Source organism: Sorex fumeus, unplaced genomic scaffold (genome assembly GCF_029834395.1).
Source record: "Sorex fumeus unplaced genomic scaffold, SorFum_2.1 ptg000003l, whole genome shotgun sequence".
Classification (NCBI taxonomy): domain Eukaryota; kingdom Metazoa; phylum Chordata; class Mammalia; order Eulipotyphla; family Soricidae; genus Sorex; species Sorex fumeus.
This window is the reverse complement of record NW_026606060.1, coordinates 51,889,648-51,908,560: the sequence shown is the minus strand read 5'-3', so window position 1 is coordinate 51,908,560 and position 18,913 is coordinate 51,889,648. Positions and strand designations below refer to the sequence as shown.

The window sequence follows — 18,913 nt, the reverse complement described above, 5'->3', positions numbered from 1 at the left end:
TAAACTCTTATTTCAGATTTTGAAATAAATGATTTAATTTTTAAAAATCCAGGTTATCTGGCCCTTGAGTCTGTCCCTAAGAACTATATTGACTGTTACCTTTATTATAGTGCAAAGTGCAACTCAAGAGTGTTAGAGCCAGCTATGTCGTGATTTAAGGGATATAGTGATGCTCAGCCATCACTCTCCTAACGTGGCTTATGGTTTCAAAGCACTGAATGTCACTGAGAGTAAACTAAATAATCACTGATAGCATCACCAGTGCCATTCAGAATGAAGGCATGCTATTGGGAAAAAAAAAAAGTCTTAAAAATGTCTTTGATATTAATGTGTGTGGTTTTTTTGTTGTTGTTGTTAGGATATAAACAATTTTTTTTTTCCTTTACAGCATTGGGAGGTGTTCAAAAAAGTTACTGAAGTTTTCATTTTAGTTCCTGCTCTTCTTGGTCTCAAAGGAAACTTGGAAATGACGTTGGCGTCCAGATTGTCCACTGCAGTAAGTTTTAATAATATACATATTCCCTGTGGTGGTTCTCTACTTAGGAAAAACTTGTATTGGGAAATTTGGGGGGCAGGGCCGGGGAGATTGGGCTACCTTCAGTTTGCAAGACCGTGCCTGGATCTTGCTAGGGATTCTTTTTTTTTTTCTTCCCCTGATAAATTTCTGAACCTCAGCTTGATACTATATCCTGAACTTTTATTTATTTCGGTACTTGGGCCTCACTGGTTGATGCTCAGGGGCAACTCCTGGCTCTGCACTCAGAAATCCTTCCTGGCCGTGCTTGGGGGACCTTATGGGATGCCAGGGATCAAGCTGGGGTCAGCCGTGTACAAGGCAAGCACCCTACTCGCTGTACCACTTCTCCAGCACCTTGCACATTTTTTTCTTTTTCTTTTGTCTCTTTTTTTTTTATTAGTGAATCACCGTGAGGTACTGTTACATACTTACAAACTTCTGTGTTTGCATTTCAATTATACAATGATCCAGTATCCATCCTTCCACCAGTGCCCATTCTCCAACACCAATGATCCCAGTATCCCTCCCACACCCTCATCCCCTCATCCCCTCCCCACCCCACCTCTGTGGGTGAACCTTTTGTTTTCTCTCTCCTTTTGGGTGTTGTGGTTTGCAATAGAGGTATTTAGTGGCCATCGTGTTTGGTCTACAGTCTGTTTGGCAGCTCCTAACCCGAGTGGGTACTCTCAGCACCCTTAACTTGGTGGTCCCTTCTCTGTCTGAGCTGCCTTTTTCCCCAGCACGTGAGCCGGCTTCCAAGCCATAGGGCAAACCTCCTGGTCCTTATCTCTACTACTCTTGGGTGTTTTTCTCCTATTCTGTTACTTTGTATTCCACATATAAGTGCAATCTTTCTGTGTCTGTCCCTCTCTTTCTTACTTATTTCACTTGATACTCACCATGTTGATCCACTTATATGCAAATTTCATGATTTCATCTTTTCTAACAGCTACATAGTATTTCATTGTGTAGATGTACCAAAGTTTCTGACCCACATCTGAAAAAAACAAAAGCAACTGGTGTTGGTGCGGACGTGGGGAGAAAGGGACTCCCCTTCACTGCTGGTGGGAATGCCGACTGGTTCAGCCCCTATGGAAAATAGTATGGACGCTTCTCAAAAAATTAGAAATTGAGCTCCCATTTGACCTTGCAATACCACTTCTGGGAATATATCCCAGAGAGGCAAAAAAGTATAGTAGAAATGACAACTTGTATGTTCATTGTTGCACTCTTTACAGTAGCCAAAATCTGGAAAAAATCAGAGTGCCCAAGAACAGATGACTGCTTAAAGAAACTTTGGTACATCTGCACTTTTTTTCTGAGGGTTATCTAATCTGAGAATGACAGACCCTCTTCTGCCTGAGAAGAGGTGCTGCACTCAACCTCCTCTCACCCTTTGACATTCTTCTCAGCACTTAAAACAAGGCCAAGGCACATAGTGAGGTTCTTTTGTGTTCCAAAGTGAGTTGATTGGTATTTAAACCTTTTGTGATTGTCAGAGTAGTATGCATACAATAGACACTGAAGAAATGGGGTATGAATAAGAGGATTTAAAACTTTACTCTTTTCGGGTCTGGAGCAGTAGCACAGCGGGTAGAGCGTTTGCCTTGCACGCAGCCAACCCAGGTTCGATTCCCAGCATCACATATGGTCCCCCTAGCACTGTCAGGAGTGATTCCTGAGTGCAAAGCAAGGAGTAACCCCTGAGCATCGCCAGGTGTGACCCAAAAAGAAAAAAAAAACCCAAAACTTTACCCTTGAACCGTATGCACATTGAATGTAAGCTCGAAGTCCTGGTGAGCTGGAGGGAGAGTACAGTGGGCGGGGTGTTTGCCTTGCACGTGGCCAACCTGGGTTCGGTCCCCGGCATCCCATATGGTCCCCCAAGCACTGCTAGGAGTGATTCCTGAGTGCAGAGCCAGGTATAAATCCTGAGCATTACCAGATGTGACCCCCAAAAAGCCCCCCAAAAAATTAAATAAATAAATAAGAGAGAAGTTCTGGGAGAGTAATTACGAGTTTTAATGACCTTAGTATAAGTAAAGTAAAGTAAAGGCCCTCCCGTTGATCATCGATTTGCTCGAGCAGGCCCAGTAACGTCTCTATTGGAGACTTTGTTGTTACTGTGTCTGGCATATCGAATACTCTCGGTAGCTTGCCGGGCTCTCCGAGAGGGGCGGAGGAATCGAACTCGGGTTGGCCATGTTGGCTGCGTGCAAGGCAGACGCCCTACCCGCTGTGCTATTATGAAACTTTATTATTTTCTTTAAAGAGGCTACAGCAAAATGAATCCATCAATGAATAGGAAAAATGTGTGTGTGTGTGTGTGTGTGTGTGTGTGTGTGTTCGCGCGTGCGCACGCGCAATATCTTTGAGGCAGGAGCTGAACAACTGTTGTTGAGAGATCTCTCTCCCACTCCTTCCCTTTCCCAGTCCTCAGGTTTCCCCCCTGCAAATTTCCCTGAGGTTTCTTGGAGAGCAAGGGCATTAAGCAATGTTTGCTCAGCATTTTGTTTTCTTAATTAAGTGGGAATGCTACACATACCCAGTGGAACTTCCTCAGTCCCTTCCTTATAAATAAAAGGTCAGAGTCTGCCCAGGACAATAAGATGATATTGGGTATTAATGAGCTTTCAGAATGTTCTAGGCACCATGCCAACTGCTTTTCAAGGATATATCTCATGATAATCCTATGAGACAAGCACTGTTATTCTCTTTTATGGAGGGAAAGAGGATTAGAGCAGTTGAATAACTTACCTAAGACCACGGAACTACTGTATTCCTGGACGAAGTCAAACTCAGAACATTCCCTTTTATCTGCTCAGAATGACTTTGTCAAAGTCTTTAAAATAATAAACAATATCAGTAATGAAACACCCAACAATATCCATCTCCACAGTGTAAGGATGCATTGTACTGGTCTCAGCATCAGTATGCAGTATGCTCGGTACTTAATATTTAAAATCATTTAAATATTCATTCATTATTTTAAAACATTATTTATGGATCCCAATCCTGTTACTGATTTTTGTAGTTAGTTGGTGAGCTAGAGGTAGTGTTTGGGAGAATTAATGAGTGATTTAGTTGGTGAAGCCTCACGAAATAGAATTACCTAGGTAAATTTACTTTAGAATAAAGTCTGTAATTTTTAAAGTATGCACTATAATTACTGAATATCGAAAGGACTTGAGAATACTAGAAACTGAGACACAAGAAGCTAGAGCGTAAGAGTGCAAGATGAACCTGGAACGTCATATGTCAAAAAAGAAAGAAATATAAAAATGAATGCATGCATGAGTGGAACTTGATAAGAGGATACTTGATAAAGAAGTACACTTACCTATCAGATCTGAAGTTACTTGAATCAACAAAGTCACTTGTGGATTATGACCATGGAATACAATAAGAATTCATTAGTCTATAAGTGAATAACTTGGAAGGTATGTAAGGCCTATGCTGTGATGGAACTTACATAAATAATTATATTTGATAAGGACAATGCAAAAAATACAATTTGTGATGAAGTCTGATTCATGAGAACTACTTTGTAATAGATGGTTATGCAAATAAAAACAAAATAGGAAAAAAAGTTTATGCAAGACTTCTGAAAGGTGATGTGTAAGCTGGTGACTGGAGACCTTTCTCGGTTCCTATTTATTTACTTATTTCCTTTTTGGGTCACACCTGGTGATGCACAGGTGTTATTCCTGGCTCTGCACTCAGGAATTACTCCTGGTGGTGCTTAGGGGACCATATGGGATGCTGGGAATTGAACGCCAGTCGTCTGCTTGCAAGGCAAATGCCCTGCCCACTGTACTATCGCTCCAGCCCCTCTCAGTTCCTATTTAATCAGCATAATGATGTCTGTGTAATGTCTAATTTTTATATATAAGTGTTCTCGAAGGTTGAGTTGAACAGATGGGCCTGGGGCAAGATGACAAATGATTGCCTGTATAGTATTAACCTACATAATTTAAAATTGGACCACACACTTACAAAAGAAAGCCCTCTCTCTATCTTTCTATTTGGGCAAACGTATTCTTTTGACTGTCTGAACTCTTAAGACCAAATTTAGCATGTGTGGGCTTTTGTTTATTTTGGTCCACGGAGTTGTGGAAAGTCCCTGCTCTGAGATCTGCCTGTCAGTCCCTGCACCATCAGCCATATGGTGTCCTGCACTTTAAAAGACCACACACTTGCTTAAGGGCCTGTATCACGCTCTCCTCATACCCCAACAAATGCTCAACTTGGATTGGGTGTGTACATTTCTGTTTTGGGGGGGAATGCTTTGAGCCACATCTCACAGTGCTCAGGGCTTATGCATGTTTCTGTGCTCAGAGATCACCCCTGGCAGTGCTCAAGAAACCATATATGGTCTCAGGCAAGGCATGCACTTCTTGTGCTATCTCTCTGGCCCTGGGTATGGACATAATAGTGGATTGACTTGTTGAGGAGACTTCGGTTGTAGGCTCGAGGAATTTTATTAGGAGACATTTGGTCCCGTCTATCTGGAGCATGACTTTGGACTTTGGTTGGCTTCTGGTGGCAAACCCTTGTGCCCCATAACCCCTCACATGGTAGGGGTGGGGCATTGCTACAGGAAGCCAAGGTGGGACACCCTTACCCAGATTTAGAGTAATGCTGATTCTAGATTTTAGTAGTGAAAACTTTTGGCCTAATGAAAATTATATGACAGAGGAGATTTGATAATGGATTATATCATTTATAATAGGTATTAAAACAAGATAGAAGATAGATTATATATTAAAAGTTGCTTGAATAAAAGAGTCTCAGTTTTATACTCTGAAGGTAGTAATAACTGGATTCAATAATAACCAGTGAATGCATACAGAGAAAAATTCTCTCTCACTGTAACTGTCATAAGTAACCAAACATATATTTTGAAATGTACAAGTATTTCTTTGATGTTATCCGATATCTATTATAAATGTTGTATCATTTGTGAAGATGCTGAAATTGACATGGGTGCAATAAAAGCTAAGATATAGATGGAAATTCATAACTGCTTAAAAAAATGGTTTCATGGAAGTCAGTTATATCTTTCCATTGTTAGACTTTCAGATCCAAAGTTCAAAGATCAAGTTTTCTCAGGGGATTGTGTGAGACAGTATTATGTTGAATCATAAATTAAAAATTATGAGAACTGTAGAGCTAGTGCAGGAATTCAAGTGCTTGCCTTGCACATCTTCACCCCTGGTTCCAACCTTGGCATTGCATATGGGCACTGCCAGGAGTGATCCCCAAGTATAGAGCATGGGTTAATCATTGAGAACTGTCAGGAGTGCCCCAATTCTACCACCTCTGGTCAGATTTTAAATTATGTAAGTTAGAGTTGCAGGTTCATCAAAAAATATTTAGACAGCATTATCATCAAGCAGTGTAGAAAGCCTCATTTTATGAAATTATTTCAATGATGCTACATCGTTGCTATCAACCAAATCTTCAAACCTAATAGCAAAAAGATTTCTCAGTTATAAGATGAGAGGAAAGAAAACCAAATAGTTCGGTCACACCATCATTTTTAGCAGTATCAAGACAAATCCGGTCATAAATCTCTTCATTTGAAAGTGAACATCTATATTGTATTATATAGTGACCACAGGGTCGGTCTAGCAGCTCTCAGTGCTAAGAAATTATTTCTTAAGACTTAGAAATAAAATAGTAACATAACTGATCAAATTAGAAAAAATTGTATATTTTTCTAATCTCAGTACTTTTTGTATAATGGTGACATTGGTGCCAACTTAATATTAATGTTGAAACTTGCAACTTTATATTAATGTTGAAACTTGATCATTGAGTATCCATCTATATTATGTGCCCAGTATACCTCTAGGTTTTATCTTAGAAAATTAACCTAAGAGTAACTTGAAGTTACATGAAGGCTCTTAGTGGAATTATGTACCTTTGGTTCCATCCACTAACTTTTCCCAGTGATTCTCCCTTGCATTTTAAGACCCAGTGAATAGCTCAGTACAGTTCCATCAAAGCTGATTTTTACAGGAGAGAATAAACTTGGAGGATATCATGCTGTATGAAGTCAGTCAGAATGAAAGGGACAGAGACAGAGGGATCGCTCTCATGTGGGACTTAAAGATGCTCAGTGAGGTAGCAACAAAGATCCAAAGGCAACATAATGGGGGAACTGATCCGCACAATTGTGTTTGGAGGAGGTTGAGAGGAGGAATTGGTGTCCTTGGTGATAGGTGTGGTGTTGGAATCATGACCACGAGAAACAATTATTATTAGTATCATAAACCAAAAAATAAATTTTAGAAAATGAGAGAAAAGCCAAAAGCAGAATGGAAAGACCAAAGTAACAAAATTTAAAGAAGGAGAAAGTGATAGAATAAGAGTGTAAAGGTAGTTCTAGTTTAACAGTGTTGGAAAGTGAACTTTGTTCTAATAAATACAAGTTAAGAGTACAACCAATTAAACAACTTGATAGCTTTATCAGGGAAACCAAAATTTTGGCTAGCTCCAAGAAAGTATTTCTAAAAGCTACATTCTTTAGCATTACCAGCATTGTCTAGACTCAAATGGCAGACTTAACTTGCCAGCCCATTTAGAAATTAACTTAACTGTAAGAATTATGATTGGAAAAACAGGCACTGCAAATTATATCACAAACTACCATAAAAATAAAGTGAACTCAATGTTAATCTTTTTATTTTAACTTCATTTGTGTGACAGTTATATGACAGTTATATTTCATATTTAAATATTTTCTTCAGGCATCTGATTACATTTTTCTGTTCAGATACTATCAGTAACTCAGATTTTGAGCCATAAAATGAAGGAATTACTCAGTTCTGCTAGCAATTAGAACATCATAAACTTGGTGATTCTCATGTTACAATGAGATGTTTTCAGAGCTTGATGCCACTAGTTACTGCATCAACATTTGGTAGATGTTATTAACATCTCTTGGGACTGTGTGGTACAGGAATGTCCCAGCCAATGCAAAGAACTCAAGGAAAGAACCGTCCTAAGGAGTGCGGTTTTCTGATGAGCGGTTTAAGAGAAATGCAAATTCTCCGTCTTTCCCAATCTGCTGAATAAATCTTTGGGGTCTTGACTCAGCCATCTGCTGTTTATAGGCTGAATCACTGCTGTTTAAGTGATTCACACTGAAATGTGGCAACCAGTGAGGAGAAGCATGGAGGTCAGTAAGAGCTGGACCAAGTCGGAGAGGTGGGGGGATAAGATCACCTTATGGGAGCTTGTAAGTTTTATGATCTATAATGAACTGATAGCAGCTCAAAATTATGTAATTATTTATATCAAGCCTCAATATACAAACTTTGGCATGGAAACAATTTTGGCCTGTTAGAGTAACACTTGATGGTGTTCATTGTGAAATGGGTCCAAGTGACTCATTCTAATTGATCACTGGTTCTTGTGAGGTAGTTATTAAAGTTGAATTTTCTCCCCACTAAACCTCTCAGGCAAGCTAAATGTAAAATTCAAGAATGGGGGTGACTTCATCATTTGATTTAAAGTAGTACAGTGTGAGCTCATCAGATTTACTAGTGAATTACCTCTGCATATAGTTGATAGAATTATGATCTGAGGATGCCAAAGGGATGGGGAAGAACCTTGGCATTGAGGTAGAGAGATCTGGCACTCTGGTGCTGGGCCTGGGTAGCAACACTGCTAGTATAAATATAACTCTACTACAAAACAACAGTAATAGAAACAAAGAGGTACCTTTGGCTTTGAATATCATAATGCTGTTTTTAAAAGACTAGAGGCACCAGGATACAATCTGCTGAAAATTCGGGTATGTGGGTTTGTGACTGAAATCTCCAGACTTTCTCAGGGTCGGGATGGACTACCTCCCCCGACCTCCCTGTACTTCCAGAAGTCTCGGCTGTCTTGTCCACACCCCAAAGCTGCCATCCAGTTCAAAAGCTACTCCAGCCTTACCATCCCGATAAAAATACGGAACGTCCTGAACAAACACGATGGCCTCTTAATACCTGTATTGCAAACCATAATGCACAAAAATAGAGGGAGGCTGGGGGTGGGGAATGGGATATTGGGGGGATGGTGGGAAGGAAATGGGGGGTGGACATTGGTGGTGGGAAATGTATTTTGATGGAGGGATGGATGCTGGATCATTGTATGACTGAAAACCAATCATGAACTGCTTTGTAATGGTCTATCTCAGGGATATTCAATAAAAAGATTTTTTTAAAAGGTAATGTGGAGTTCATGCCTGCTTCAGTCACCTTAATCAGTAGCTGAACTCCTACATTTAAAAGAAAATAAGCTAAAAAGAGTAGAGGGAATATAGATTATTCAGTTACATATGAAAATGTCCACCTTAACAGGTAAATGTTGGGAAGATGGATTCACCTATTGAGAAGTGGAACCTAATCATCGGCAATTTGGCTTTGAAGCAGGTAAGTGACATGCACTGGTGTAAAAATCTTGGGTTTACAGAGACTTGGGTGTTAACCTGTAGGGGTGGGATAAATTTTAGTGCTATGGAGTCTACTCTTTGTTTCAGAGGACCCCAAATGATAATTTAGTAGCATGAAAAAGTGACAGGAGAAATGGATACTTTGAGTCAAAAGTTTTGTTTCTCTAGACATGGATAAATTTCTTCCAGCACTGTAGCACTGTAGCACTGTCCTCGCGTTGTTCATTGATTTGCTTGAATGGCCCCAGTAACGTCTCCATTGTGAGACTTGTTGTTAGTGTGTTTGGCATATCGAATAGTCACAGGTAGCTTGCCAGTCTTTGCTGTGCGGGTGAGATACTCTCAGTAGCTTTTTTGCTGTGCGGGCGAGATACTCTTGGTAGCTTGCCGGGCTCTCTGAGAGGAGCGGAGGAATTGAACCTGGGTCGGCCAGGCTGGCCGCGTGCAAGGCAAATGCCCTACCAATGTGCTATCGCTCTAGCTCAGATTTCTTCCAGATACTGAAAAAAAAAATAACCCTGGCAATATTTAGCAAAAAATACAAAGAATATTTTCTATCATGAATGTGAAATGGAGTCACAATTTGAATATCTACAAATAAATGTTTACCTCTTCCTTTGGATAGGGAGTTTGTCTGTTTTTGTCTGTTTTTGGACCATACCTGGTGATACTCAGGGATTACTTCTGGTTCTGAACTCAGGAATTACTCCTGGAGGTGCTCCAGTTCCATATGGGATGCCAGAGATTGAACCCGGGTCAACCACATGCAAGGCAAATGCCTACCTGCTGTACAATCTCTCCGACCAGGATGGTGTTTTTCTACTTTGAAACTTTTTTAAAATACATTATGGTCAGAGTTTTGTTTTTGCTATTTTCCTTAATTTTTAATGTTGCTGGTGTTGTTACAAATGATGATGTTGCCAATCTCAAACTAAACCGTGGGCTATGTGTAGACTGTCTTAAATTCTATCTCAGAGGAAAATCTCCATCTCTCCCTGTTCTCCATTAAGCTCAAGATACAAGAAATCCCCTAGTAACTATCAATTGAGAGCTTAGGGAACACATAATTTTAGTTCAGCTGAGGCATAGTTTTGAGTATATGGTTGTAGAAAAGTAATTTCATGTAATTCCTTTTGAAAATGAAATAAAGGAATGTAGACTTTTTAAAAATCTGTGCAGCGACTATATTTTAAAATTTGCTTAACTTTCTTTTTGGACCACATCGTGTGGTGCTCAGGGGACCATATGTGGTACCAGGGATCAAATCTGGCTCAGCCACATGAAACTCAGGTGCCTTCTCCATTGTACTATCTCTCTGGCATCAGTTTCTAGGCATCATAGTTCTTTTCTTTTAAGTTATACTATCTGAACAGAAAAATGTTCCTAGTTCCTGGTAGGTAGATTTGAAGAATGCTATTTTTTTCCATATACATTTATGGTGCAGAATTTCCAGATGCCTCCCAAAACAACCCACTAAATTATATCAAAGAGGAATATTCTACTTTTGGATGGCAAGAGAAACTTTTCCTACATTAGAGCTGTCCATTTCCCTTTTCATCTTAGAATCACAGATGCTATGTAAAAGGGTTGTGAGGGAACAGTCAACAATAAGAAGATGACAGGAAACAAATTAAAAATTTAAAAAAAACTTTAAGTGCTCTAAACTCTTGCCGTGTGTAGAGTTTTTGAGTACAAATGATTTATCACATTCCAAGAATTTTCATCTCATCTTTTAAACTTTTTCCTTCCACTTTTAAGTATCCACCTTCCCTTGTCGTCGTTGGTCAGGTTAGAAGCCAGAGGGACTCGGAATAAAGGATACTAGTCACTGAATTTGAAATCTGTTTCGCCCCACCAGGGATTTTTGAGAAGCGTAGGACCATTAGGACCAGCAGCAAGTGGCTGGAACCCGGTCACTGTGGACAGAAGTGGAGGAGACAAGAGTGGCTCTCTCTCTGGTGGTCACACCCTCTCGTCTGCTCCAGTTGGGGAGGGAAAGATGGCGAGCAGGTTTGGGTAGACTCATGAAGGGTCCCCGGCCAGAGATGGTCTCTGGAAAGACAGGGAGGACTGAGGGGGCTCCCACATGGGGGTGAGTAACCTTGGGATGATGGCTGTGTAGTTCTCTGAGTGATAAACGGGACCCCAAGCAGATGGCTTATCAAGGAACCCCCCCTCCCAACACACACAGTTGTAAGGCTATTAGTAGTGCGTCATTGTCTAATTCAGCAAAGTCCCCAGGCCCCCTGCACATACCAGAAGGGATGTATGTATTCCACACAGAATCCTATTTGGGCCTGGGGCCTCTGTTCACTGCCCAGGTGCACTTAAACCAACTTTTGTTCTTCTTGTGTATACAAGTCAGGAGTTTATTCTTTGGTAGGTTTACAGAATAGAATTTTCTTTCCTTTAAAAAAATTTTTTTTTTGTTGAATTACTGCGAGATAGATCCTTACAAAGCTGTTCATGATTAAGTTTTAGTCATACAGCATTCCAACGCCCATCCCTCCACCAGTGTGCATTTCCCAGCACCAATGTCCCTCCCATCACCCCCCTCCCCCACCCTTACCCCCAGCCTGCTTCTATGGCAGGCATCTCTCTCTCTTTCTCTCTCTCTTTTCGCTTTTAACAAAATTTTATTATAATATTGTGATTTACGAAGTTGTTCATAAAATAGCTGTTTCAGGCATTGAAGATTCTCCCACCAATTCCACTACCAGTGTGCCCTTCCCTCCATCAATGTCCACAGTTTCCCAGCCACCACCCCAACCTGCCCCCTCAGCAAGCACAAACAAATTTACTTCATGTTGTTGTTGTTGTTGTTTTTTTACAACACAAAAGAAAATGGAACGATCAAAATACAGATCAATAACAATCCATTTGTGGTCATTGTTATATCTCACAATGGTGTTCTTGGAGTTGCTGTCTGAGGGTTTACTGGGCTGTTGGTGCTAGTTGAAGAATAGACCATTAATCTCTGCTATGCTTCTGTAGATAGGATCATACACACATGAACATATGTGTATCCATGCGCTCTGATGTCTGTAGCAGGCTCAGAACTTGGAATCACAGTGTTGGAGTTTATATTTAAGTATGATTTGTGTGATGTAAAGTATCTTTCCATTAGTAACGAATTTTACTGCTTTTGCATTACTATTATTTATTGACTAGCTGAACTATTTGCACAACTTGTGCAGTCATAAAGTGTTTACAGCTTGATTCTCAGCTTTGAGTCAGTGGGTAACATCAGCAGGAGCCGTGATAAAAGGTCACGAGATTTAGGCACTCTGGCATTGAAAGCCCTGCCTCTTCCGGAACTTCATAGCCTACTGGGCTGTGTTTCACCTAGACCCTCAGATGCCAGTACATGGATTGCTTTCATAGAGTCACAGAAATTCTACTAAAGCTATCAAATGTTTTCGTGTTCTGTAACGAATCTCTGTCACGTACTTGCCAGATGCCAAAGGAGTCTGTGACACAGGTTTAAGAATCATCTGAGGGTCTGAACTGGATTATTCATTGAGGATTTCTTGTAGTTAGAATATTCTATGAACATAAGTCTCCGAGCTTATGGTGTCCCTATTTCTAGCTGCCATTTCTTGGCCTTGAAAGTTGCTTGGTGCCAAGACAGGAGATAGTTCTTCCCTCCCCGTTTGCTCCTGGAGAGCAAAGAATAAATCTGTTTGGACCACAGGTGCCGCCTAACACCAAGCATAGCATCTTGTAAATAGTGGATTGTAAAGACCCACTTGCTGAATGAATGCATTTGAATATCTTGCCACAGGATTATGGGGCGTACCCAGAAGCCAGACTCCTATCTCGTGTTAAAAATTCCCAACCCTTGCCAATGTCTTGTGCAGAGCCAGACTTCCGTTGGGTGGCATGGACACTTTTCAACCTTAAAACTGATGCTTTTCTCAACTCATCTGTGGATTACACCGTCTCTTGGGGTGCTTGTTAGAAACCACTTTCCTGGGCCCCAGTCCAGACCTGTAGTCACCAGGTTAGAGCAATGTGGGGAACCCACTGCCTTTACAGCACATTAAACTGAGAGAACAGAGCTGCCTTAGAGGCAATACCATTCAGTTGCCTGGTGCCATGCTGTCTTCTGAATGTCTCTGTACATTTACATAATCAAATACGTTTTCAAAATGAATAATTCAGCGGGTTTTATCTAAAAAAAAATTATTTTTAGGTTCAAGCCACCGTCGTCGGTTTCCTGGCAGCCGTGGCAGCGATTATCTTGGGCTGGATTCCAGAGGGAAAATACTACCTTGATCATTCAGTGCTTTTGTGCTCGAGCAGCGTGGCCACGGCCTTCATCGCCTCCCTTCTGCAGGGTAAGTGCCGTCACGGGATGCCTGCCGCGGTCTCTCGCCTTCAAGTTCTTTATTTCCCATGTTTCTTCATTTAGATGATACTGGTTCACCATTTAAAAGAGACCTGATAGTTACCTATGAGTTTTGTTAAAAAATATATATATCTTTTTGAGGCTGAGGATCAGCAGCAAAGCACATGCCTACTTGCCTTGATGCATGAGGTCTGGGTTCATTGCCCCAAACCGCTACCACGGAAGGGTCGGCGGGGAAGAGACCAACTGATTTGGGGGGGCAGAGAGCTAGTTCAGTGGGCCAAATGCAGGCAGCCCCCGAGGGAGGCCTGAGTCCAATCCCTGCACTGTCTGGGTCCCTGAGCACCACTGGGCGTGATCCCCGAGAGCACAGAGCTGGGAGTAGCTCTCAAGCATGACTATGAGTGATCCCTCTCCGATCTTAGCTCAGATATATTGACATTTATTCTAGGTAAGCATTGGTGTCGAACAGACCTTCTGAGCCTTAGTTGCCCAGTTCAGTGCCTACACAAGATTAAGACAATAGTTTCAAGCCGCCATTGTTTTTGTAAGTCTGTTGAGAAACTCCTTTCTGGAAACCCGGCAGGAGATTTACTGGCTTGTGATTTTTAGTATTCCCGGAATTCTGAGTTTCACAAGTAGCCCTTCTGTTACAATGTTAAGTTTCAGCTTTCAAAGATTCTTTCTTGTTTCATGGTTTCTGTACAATACAGATACAATTATGTTCTTAACACAGCACATTGTTTATGAATTTAGCAGAGCCTGAATATTTTTTACATGAGCTACACTTAGAATTTTTCAGTTGGGAATTTTTTTTTCTTTTCTTTATATCTTTTAATATGAATTTGAGACTACAAAACTGGCTGGTTACAGGATTATAACCATAAAGGCTTGAGTCTCTTTATTCCATAATTTCCATCTTTTTCCTAATATTAGAACAAAATTTATAATGGGGGAGCCTAATGACAAGTGAACTTGTAACACAACTGACCTTTTTTGGAGGGAGGAAGGCTCACCTAGTGGTGCTCAGGGCTTACTTCTGGCTCTGCACTCAGGGACCACTCCTGGTGGAAGTGGGGGACCACCTGGGTTGCAGGGATCACACCCAGGTTGGCCACCTGCAAGGAAAGTATCCTGCCCACTGTACTATCGCTTCAACTCCAAGGCTGACCCCTTTAACTAGGATCTAGTCACGATCACGATCATCCTGTTGTTCGTCGATTGTCTCGAGCAGGCCCCAGTAACGTCTCCTTCGTCCTAGCCCTGAGATTTTTTAAAAAGTGCCATATTCAAGGCTCTTTCAGGGTTAGGAGAATGAGACCCATCATTGTTACTGGTATTTGGCATACTGGGTATGCCACGGGGACTTTGCCAGACTCTGCCGTGTGGGCAGGTTACATTCGGTAGCCTGCCAGGTTGTCTAAAGTAAGAATGAGATAATAAGGTTCTAGTAATATAGAGAAACTCTTTAAAGTGAAAACTTCTCAGCTATTTTCAAGCCTTTCTCCTTAGAACTTAAAACTCTACCACGTAAAATTTCTTGTCTATGTAGAGAATCACTAGAATTGACTATTAAAGTTAAACTGACGAAGTTAGAGTGAATTTAAGGTATTAGAAAATTAACTGATTAGAAACCACTTATTCAAAGAAACAAACGTGGATGCATTTCTTTAGCTTCACTTGTCTCTGCTTTCTTTCATCTATTTGATGAAATTCAAATTCATGTAGAGATAAATTTATTTCATCTATAAATAACTATTTTAAATTAGTCTAAAAGGATACTTGTTGCCTAGGATTTTCAAGACCGCTAACATTTCGTTGTCTTTTTGGCAGTGCTGAGCACCAGCTCAGGGTCCCAGGCATGGGACGCGAGTGTGCTAATGCTCAACTACATCCCTGGCCCCCAAAACTTAGGGTTTTGCTTTTTTTTTTTGAGGGTAGAGCGATAGCCTAGCGGGTAGGGTGTTTGCCTTGCATGTGGCCAACCCGGCTGACCCGGGTTTGATTCCTCTGCCCCTTTCAAAGAGCCTGGCAAGCTACCGAGAGTATCTCGCCCGCATGGCAAAGCCTGGCAAGTTACCCATGACGTATTCGATATGCCAGACACAGTAACAACAAGTCTCTCAATGGAGACGTTACTGGGCCCACTCAAGCAAATCGATGAACAACGGGAGGACAGTTCTCCAGCCCCCAAAACTTAGTTTTTAAGGCACATTTAGCTAGGCTTTTTTCTTTGCATAATGTATGTTTTTATATTTCAAATTTTATAGTTCCTTGACGCATAGATATGTAGAGCAGATGCTATTAACCATCTCTTGAAGTAAGAAAACCAATAATAAAATGAAACAAGTCCAGGAGCTTGTTCACAGAGAACTCTAAATGAAAACCTGTTTCCTGACTCCCAGATATTTCCATTGATCTAGGATGTCAAAATATTGTTTTCAGCCGCAAAGATGAAGATGGCATACTGTCAGAGGATTGACTTGATCCTTAAGTGTGCTGATTAAAAAGGAAGATCCTCATACAATCATATCTTGGTTGATCAGTGCAGAGTAGTACATCATTAAAATTTTTTTCTGCTCTTCTTCCCTCCCTGCACTTTTATGGTGATATGGGTAACAAAAGTCTATAGAATGAAGAATTCTCCAAACTATGAGAGGCAATGTTTGAATCAACAAAAGTGCTAAAATGCAAATGTTAACCATGCTGGCACTATAGGCGGGAGAAGAAACATAGAACAAATTTTGCAAGTAACTCATGGGCTGGAGCGATAGCATAGTGGTAGGGCGTTCACCTTACAAGCGGCCAACATGGCCGACCCGAGTTCGATTCCTCCGCCCCTCTCGGAGAGCCCGGCAAGCTACCGAGAGTATTCGATATGCCAGACACAGTAACAACAAAGTCTCCAATGGAGACGTTATTGGGCCCGCTCGAGCAAATCGACGATCAACGGGAGGGCCTTCACCTTTACCATGTGGCCTTAAGACTTTCAACCTTATTTCAAGGAATACCTTATATTGTTAGGAGATGAAGGTGTTAAAATTAAAATCACTTAGAAGTATTTGAGTTTAAAAATAATGGCATATGTAGTTAGTTAATTTATAGCAAAGCAACCAAGATCATACAACAGAGGAAGGGAAGTATTTTCAACAAATGGTACTGGGAAAACTGGACAGCAGCTTGTGAAAGCATGAATTGAAACCACTATCTTACCCAAAAATTTATTCAGAGGTTGAAAGATAAGTACAGTGGGTAAAGTACTTGCTTTGTATGTTGCCAACCTGGGTTTGCTACATATATGATCTCCAGGTTTGGCCTAACCCTCTCTCCCCCAAATAATAAAATAAGACAAAAGGCAGCCTACTAAACAGGAGAAAATAATCTGCATACCATGCGTCCAACAAGGGCGTAAGGGATAAAGTACGTTGAGAATTTTTACAACTCAGCTGCCGGAGAGATGGCGTAGCAGGAGTCAAGCTTTTGCTTCCCTTGGGGTGGACTATCCACTTGATCCCCAGCACCATGTTGTCTCTGTAACACCCACTGGATGTTGCCCAACGCCCAACATAAAAGAACACCTACAACTCAGTAACAACAACAACAACAACAACAAAAACCCAAGCAACCCAAGTCAAAAAATTACATAGATGATTGGAATAGACACTTCTTCAAAGAAGACATTCAGATAGGCCAAAAGACATATAAAAAGACCCTCACTAAGAGGAGATTTGTGCTGAAAGCAGACAAAGGACCAAACATGAGGCCTCTCAATATCTGTATTGCAAACCATAATGCCCAAACGTAGAGAGAGAGTAAGAGGTAAATTGTCTGCCATGGAGGTAGGGGGAGGGGTTGGATGGGGGTGGGGTGGACATTGGTGGTGGAAAATGTGCACTGGTGGAGGGATGGGTGTTCAATCATTGTATGATTGAAACTCAAACATGAAAACTTTGTAACTGTATCTCACAGTGATTCCCAGTCACGGTCGACGGTCCTCCCATTGTTCATCAACTTACTCGAGCAGGCCCAGTAACGTCTGCATCGTGAGACTTCTTGTTACTGTGTTTGGCATATCGAATACGTCCTGGGTAGCTTGCCAGGCTTTACTGTGCAGGCGACATACTCTTGGTAGCTTGCCAGGCTCTCCAAGAAGGGCGGAGGAATTGAACCTGGCTCGGCCGGGCCGGGTGATTCAATAAAAAAGAGACCCTCACCATCATACATGTATTATCACAGAAATTCAAATCAAAGCCACCATGAAATATCATCACACAGCTGTGACAGTGATCTACACTACAAAAGGCAAGAGCTCGGGAGCAATAATCCAGCGGGTTAACACAGGTTACAATACATTGCCTTGCACAGGGCTGACTCAGGTTTGATCCCAGACACATACGGTCACCCACACTGCTCTAAGAGTGGTCCCTGAGTACCACCGGAAATGGCACCCTCTCCAACAACAACAACAAAAAGATTACAAGAAAAGTAGGATGGAAGAATTTGCAGGTGTCAGCAAGGAAGTGGGGAGTGGGAAGGAGTCTTTATGTACCATTCGTGGGGATCGAAATTGTTGCAGATTCTATAGAAAAAAGCATGGAAGTTCCTCAGAAAATTAAAAACACATCTATATGTAATAGCAGCCCCACATCTAGTTATCTTTTTAAAGAATATGGAAACACTGGTTCAAAAAAGATGGCTACACTCCTATGGTCCTTGCACTGCTGTTTCTATAGTAGCTAAAATTTGAGCAGAACCTAAGAGCCCAAGGTGAGAAGATTAGATAAAGAAGCTATGGCGTACATATGCAGTAGAATATTACTAGGCAGAAAAGAAGATGAAATCTTGCCATTTAGGAACTGGAGGGGAGTCCATAAAGTTAAGTAAGTCACAAGAAGAGTTACAGGTACCTGATGAGTTCACTCATATGGAAGATAAAGCATGCAGAGCAGAGGAACAGACAAAAATGAATCCACACAAACCCTTAATCCTGACTGTAGAGCTGAAACTCCTAGAAAGGAGAACTGCTTGGGGACAGAGTGTAGAAGAGGTCCAGGGGGTTGTGTGGAGACTTATTGGCCTTTTTGGTGGGTAACCTTTATTTGAAGTGTTGTGAACCTATACTCCTGAGATATGTACAGCATTTAAGGCAGCATTCATGAAAAAATGTTATATGTGTGTATGTAAATATATATATTTATATAAATTACATATTTATATAAATTTATGCAAGTTATATATACTATATATGTAATTGAAATGTAAAAATATTTCTTTTCTATAATTGTATTTAGGTTCCAACCCTGATTTTTTTGTGTGTTAGCACACAATACGGCATCCTCTCTTCACTGCACTCTTTCTTTTTTTGGAGGGTGGGGTTTCAGTCATGCCCAGCAGTGCTCGAGATGTTCCTGACTCAGTGCTCAGATGGAACGCAGGTTTCCTGCCTGCTTACGCATGTGCTCCAGCCTGTTGAGCTGTCTGACCCCTTCATTGCATCCCCTTGATGCATAGATTGGAGTGAGAAAAAATTATTCCTGGGGTATGAGTATAGATTTTATTTTCTCTCCTCACTGTGGTTTAGGAAATAAATGTGCAG

The 18,913-nt window shown here is 41.1% G+C and overlaps 1 protein-coding gene across 4 annotated transcripts in view; it reads left to right on the top strand.

The window, feature by feature from the left end:
• SLC41A2 (solute carrier family 41 member 2) overlaps positions 1-18,913 on the top strand; it is a 140,090-nt gene that overhangs the window by 63,421 nt on the left and 57,756 nt on the right. For all 4 annotated transcript variants that reach the window (XM_056117241.1, XM_056117249.1, XM_056117226.1 and 1 more), the window contains exons 3-5: positions 389-496; positions 8,875-8,946; positions 13,162-13,306. In XM_056117241.1, coding sequence (XP_055973216.1) covers positions 389-496; positions 8,875-8,946; positions 13,162-13,306 — 325 coding nt within the window. The remainder of the gene's footprint in view (positions 1-388; positions 497-8,874; positions 8,947-13,161; positions 13,307-18,913) is intronic.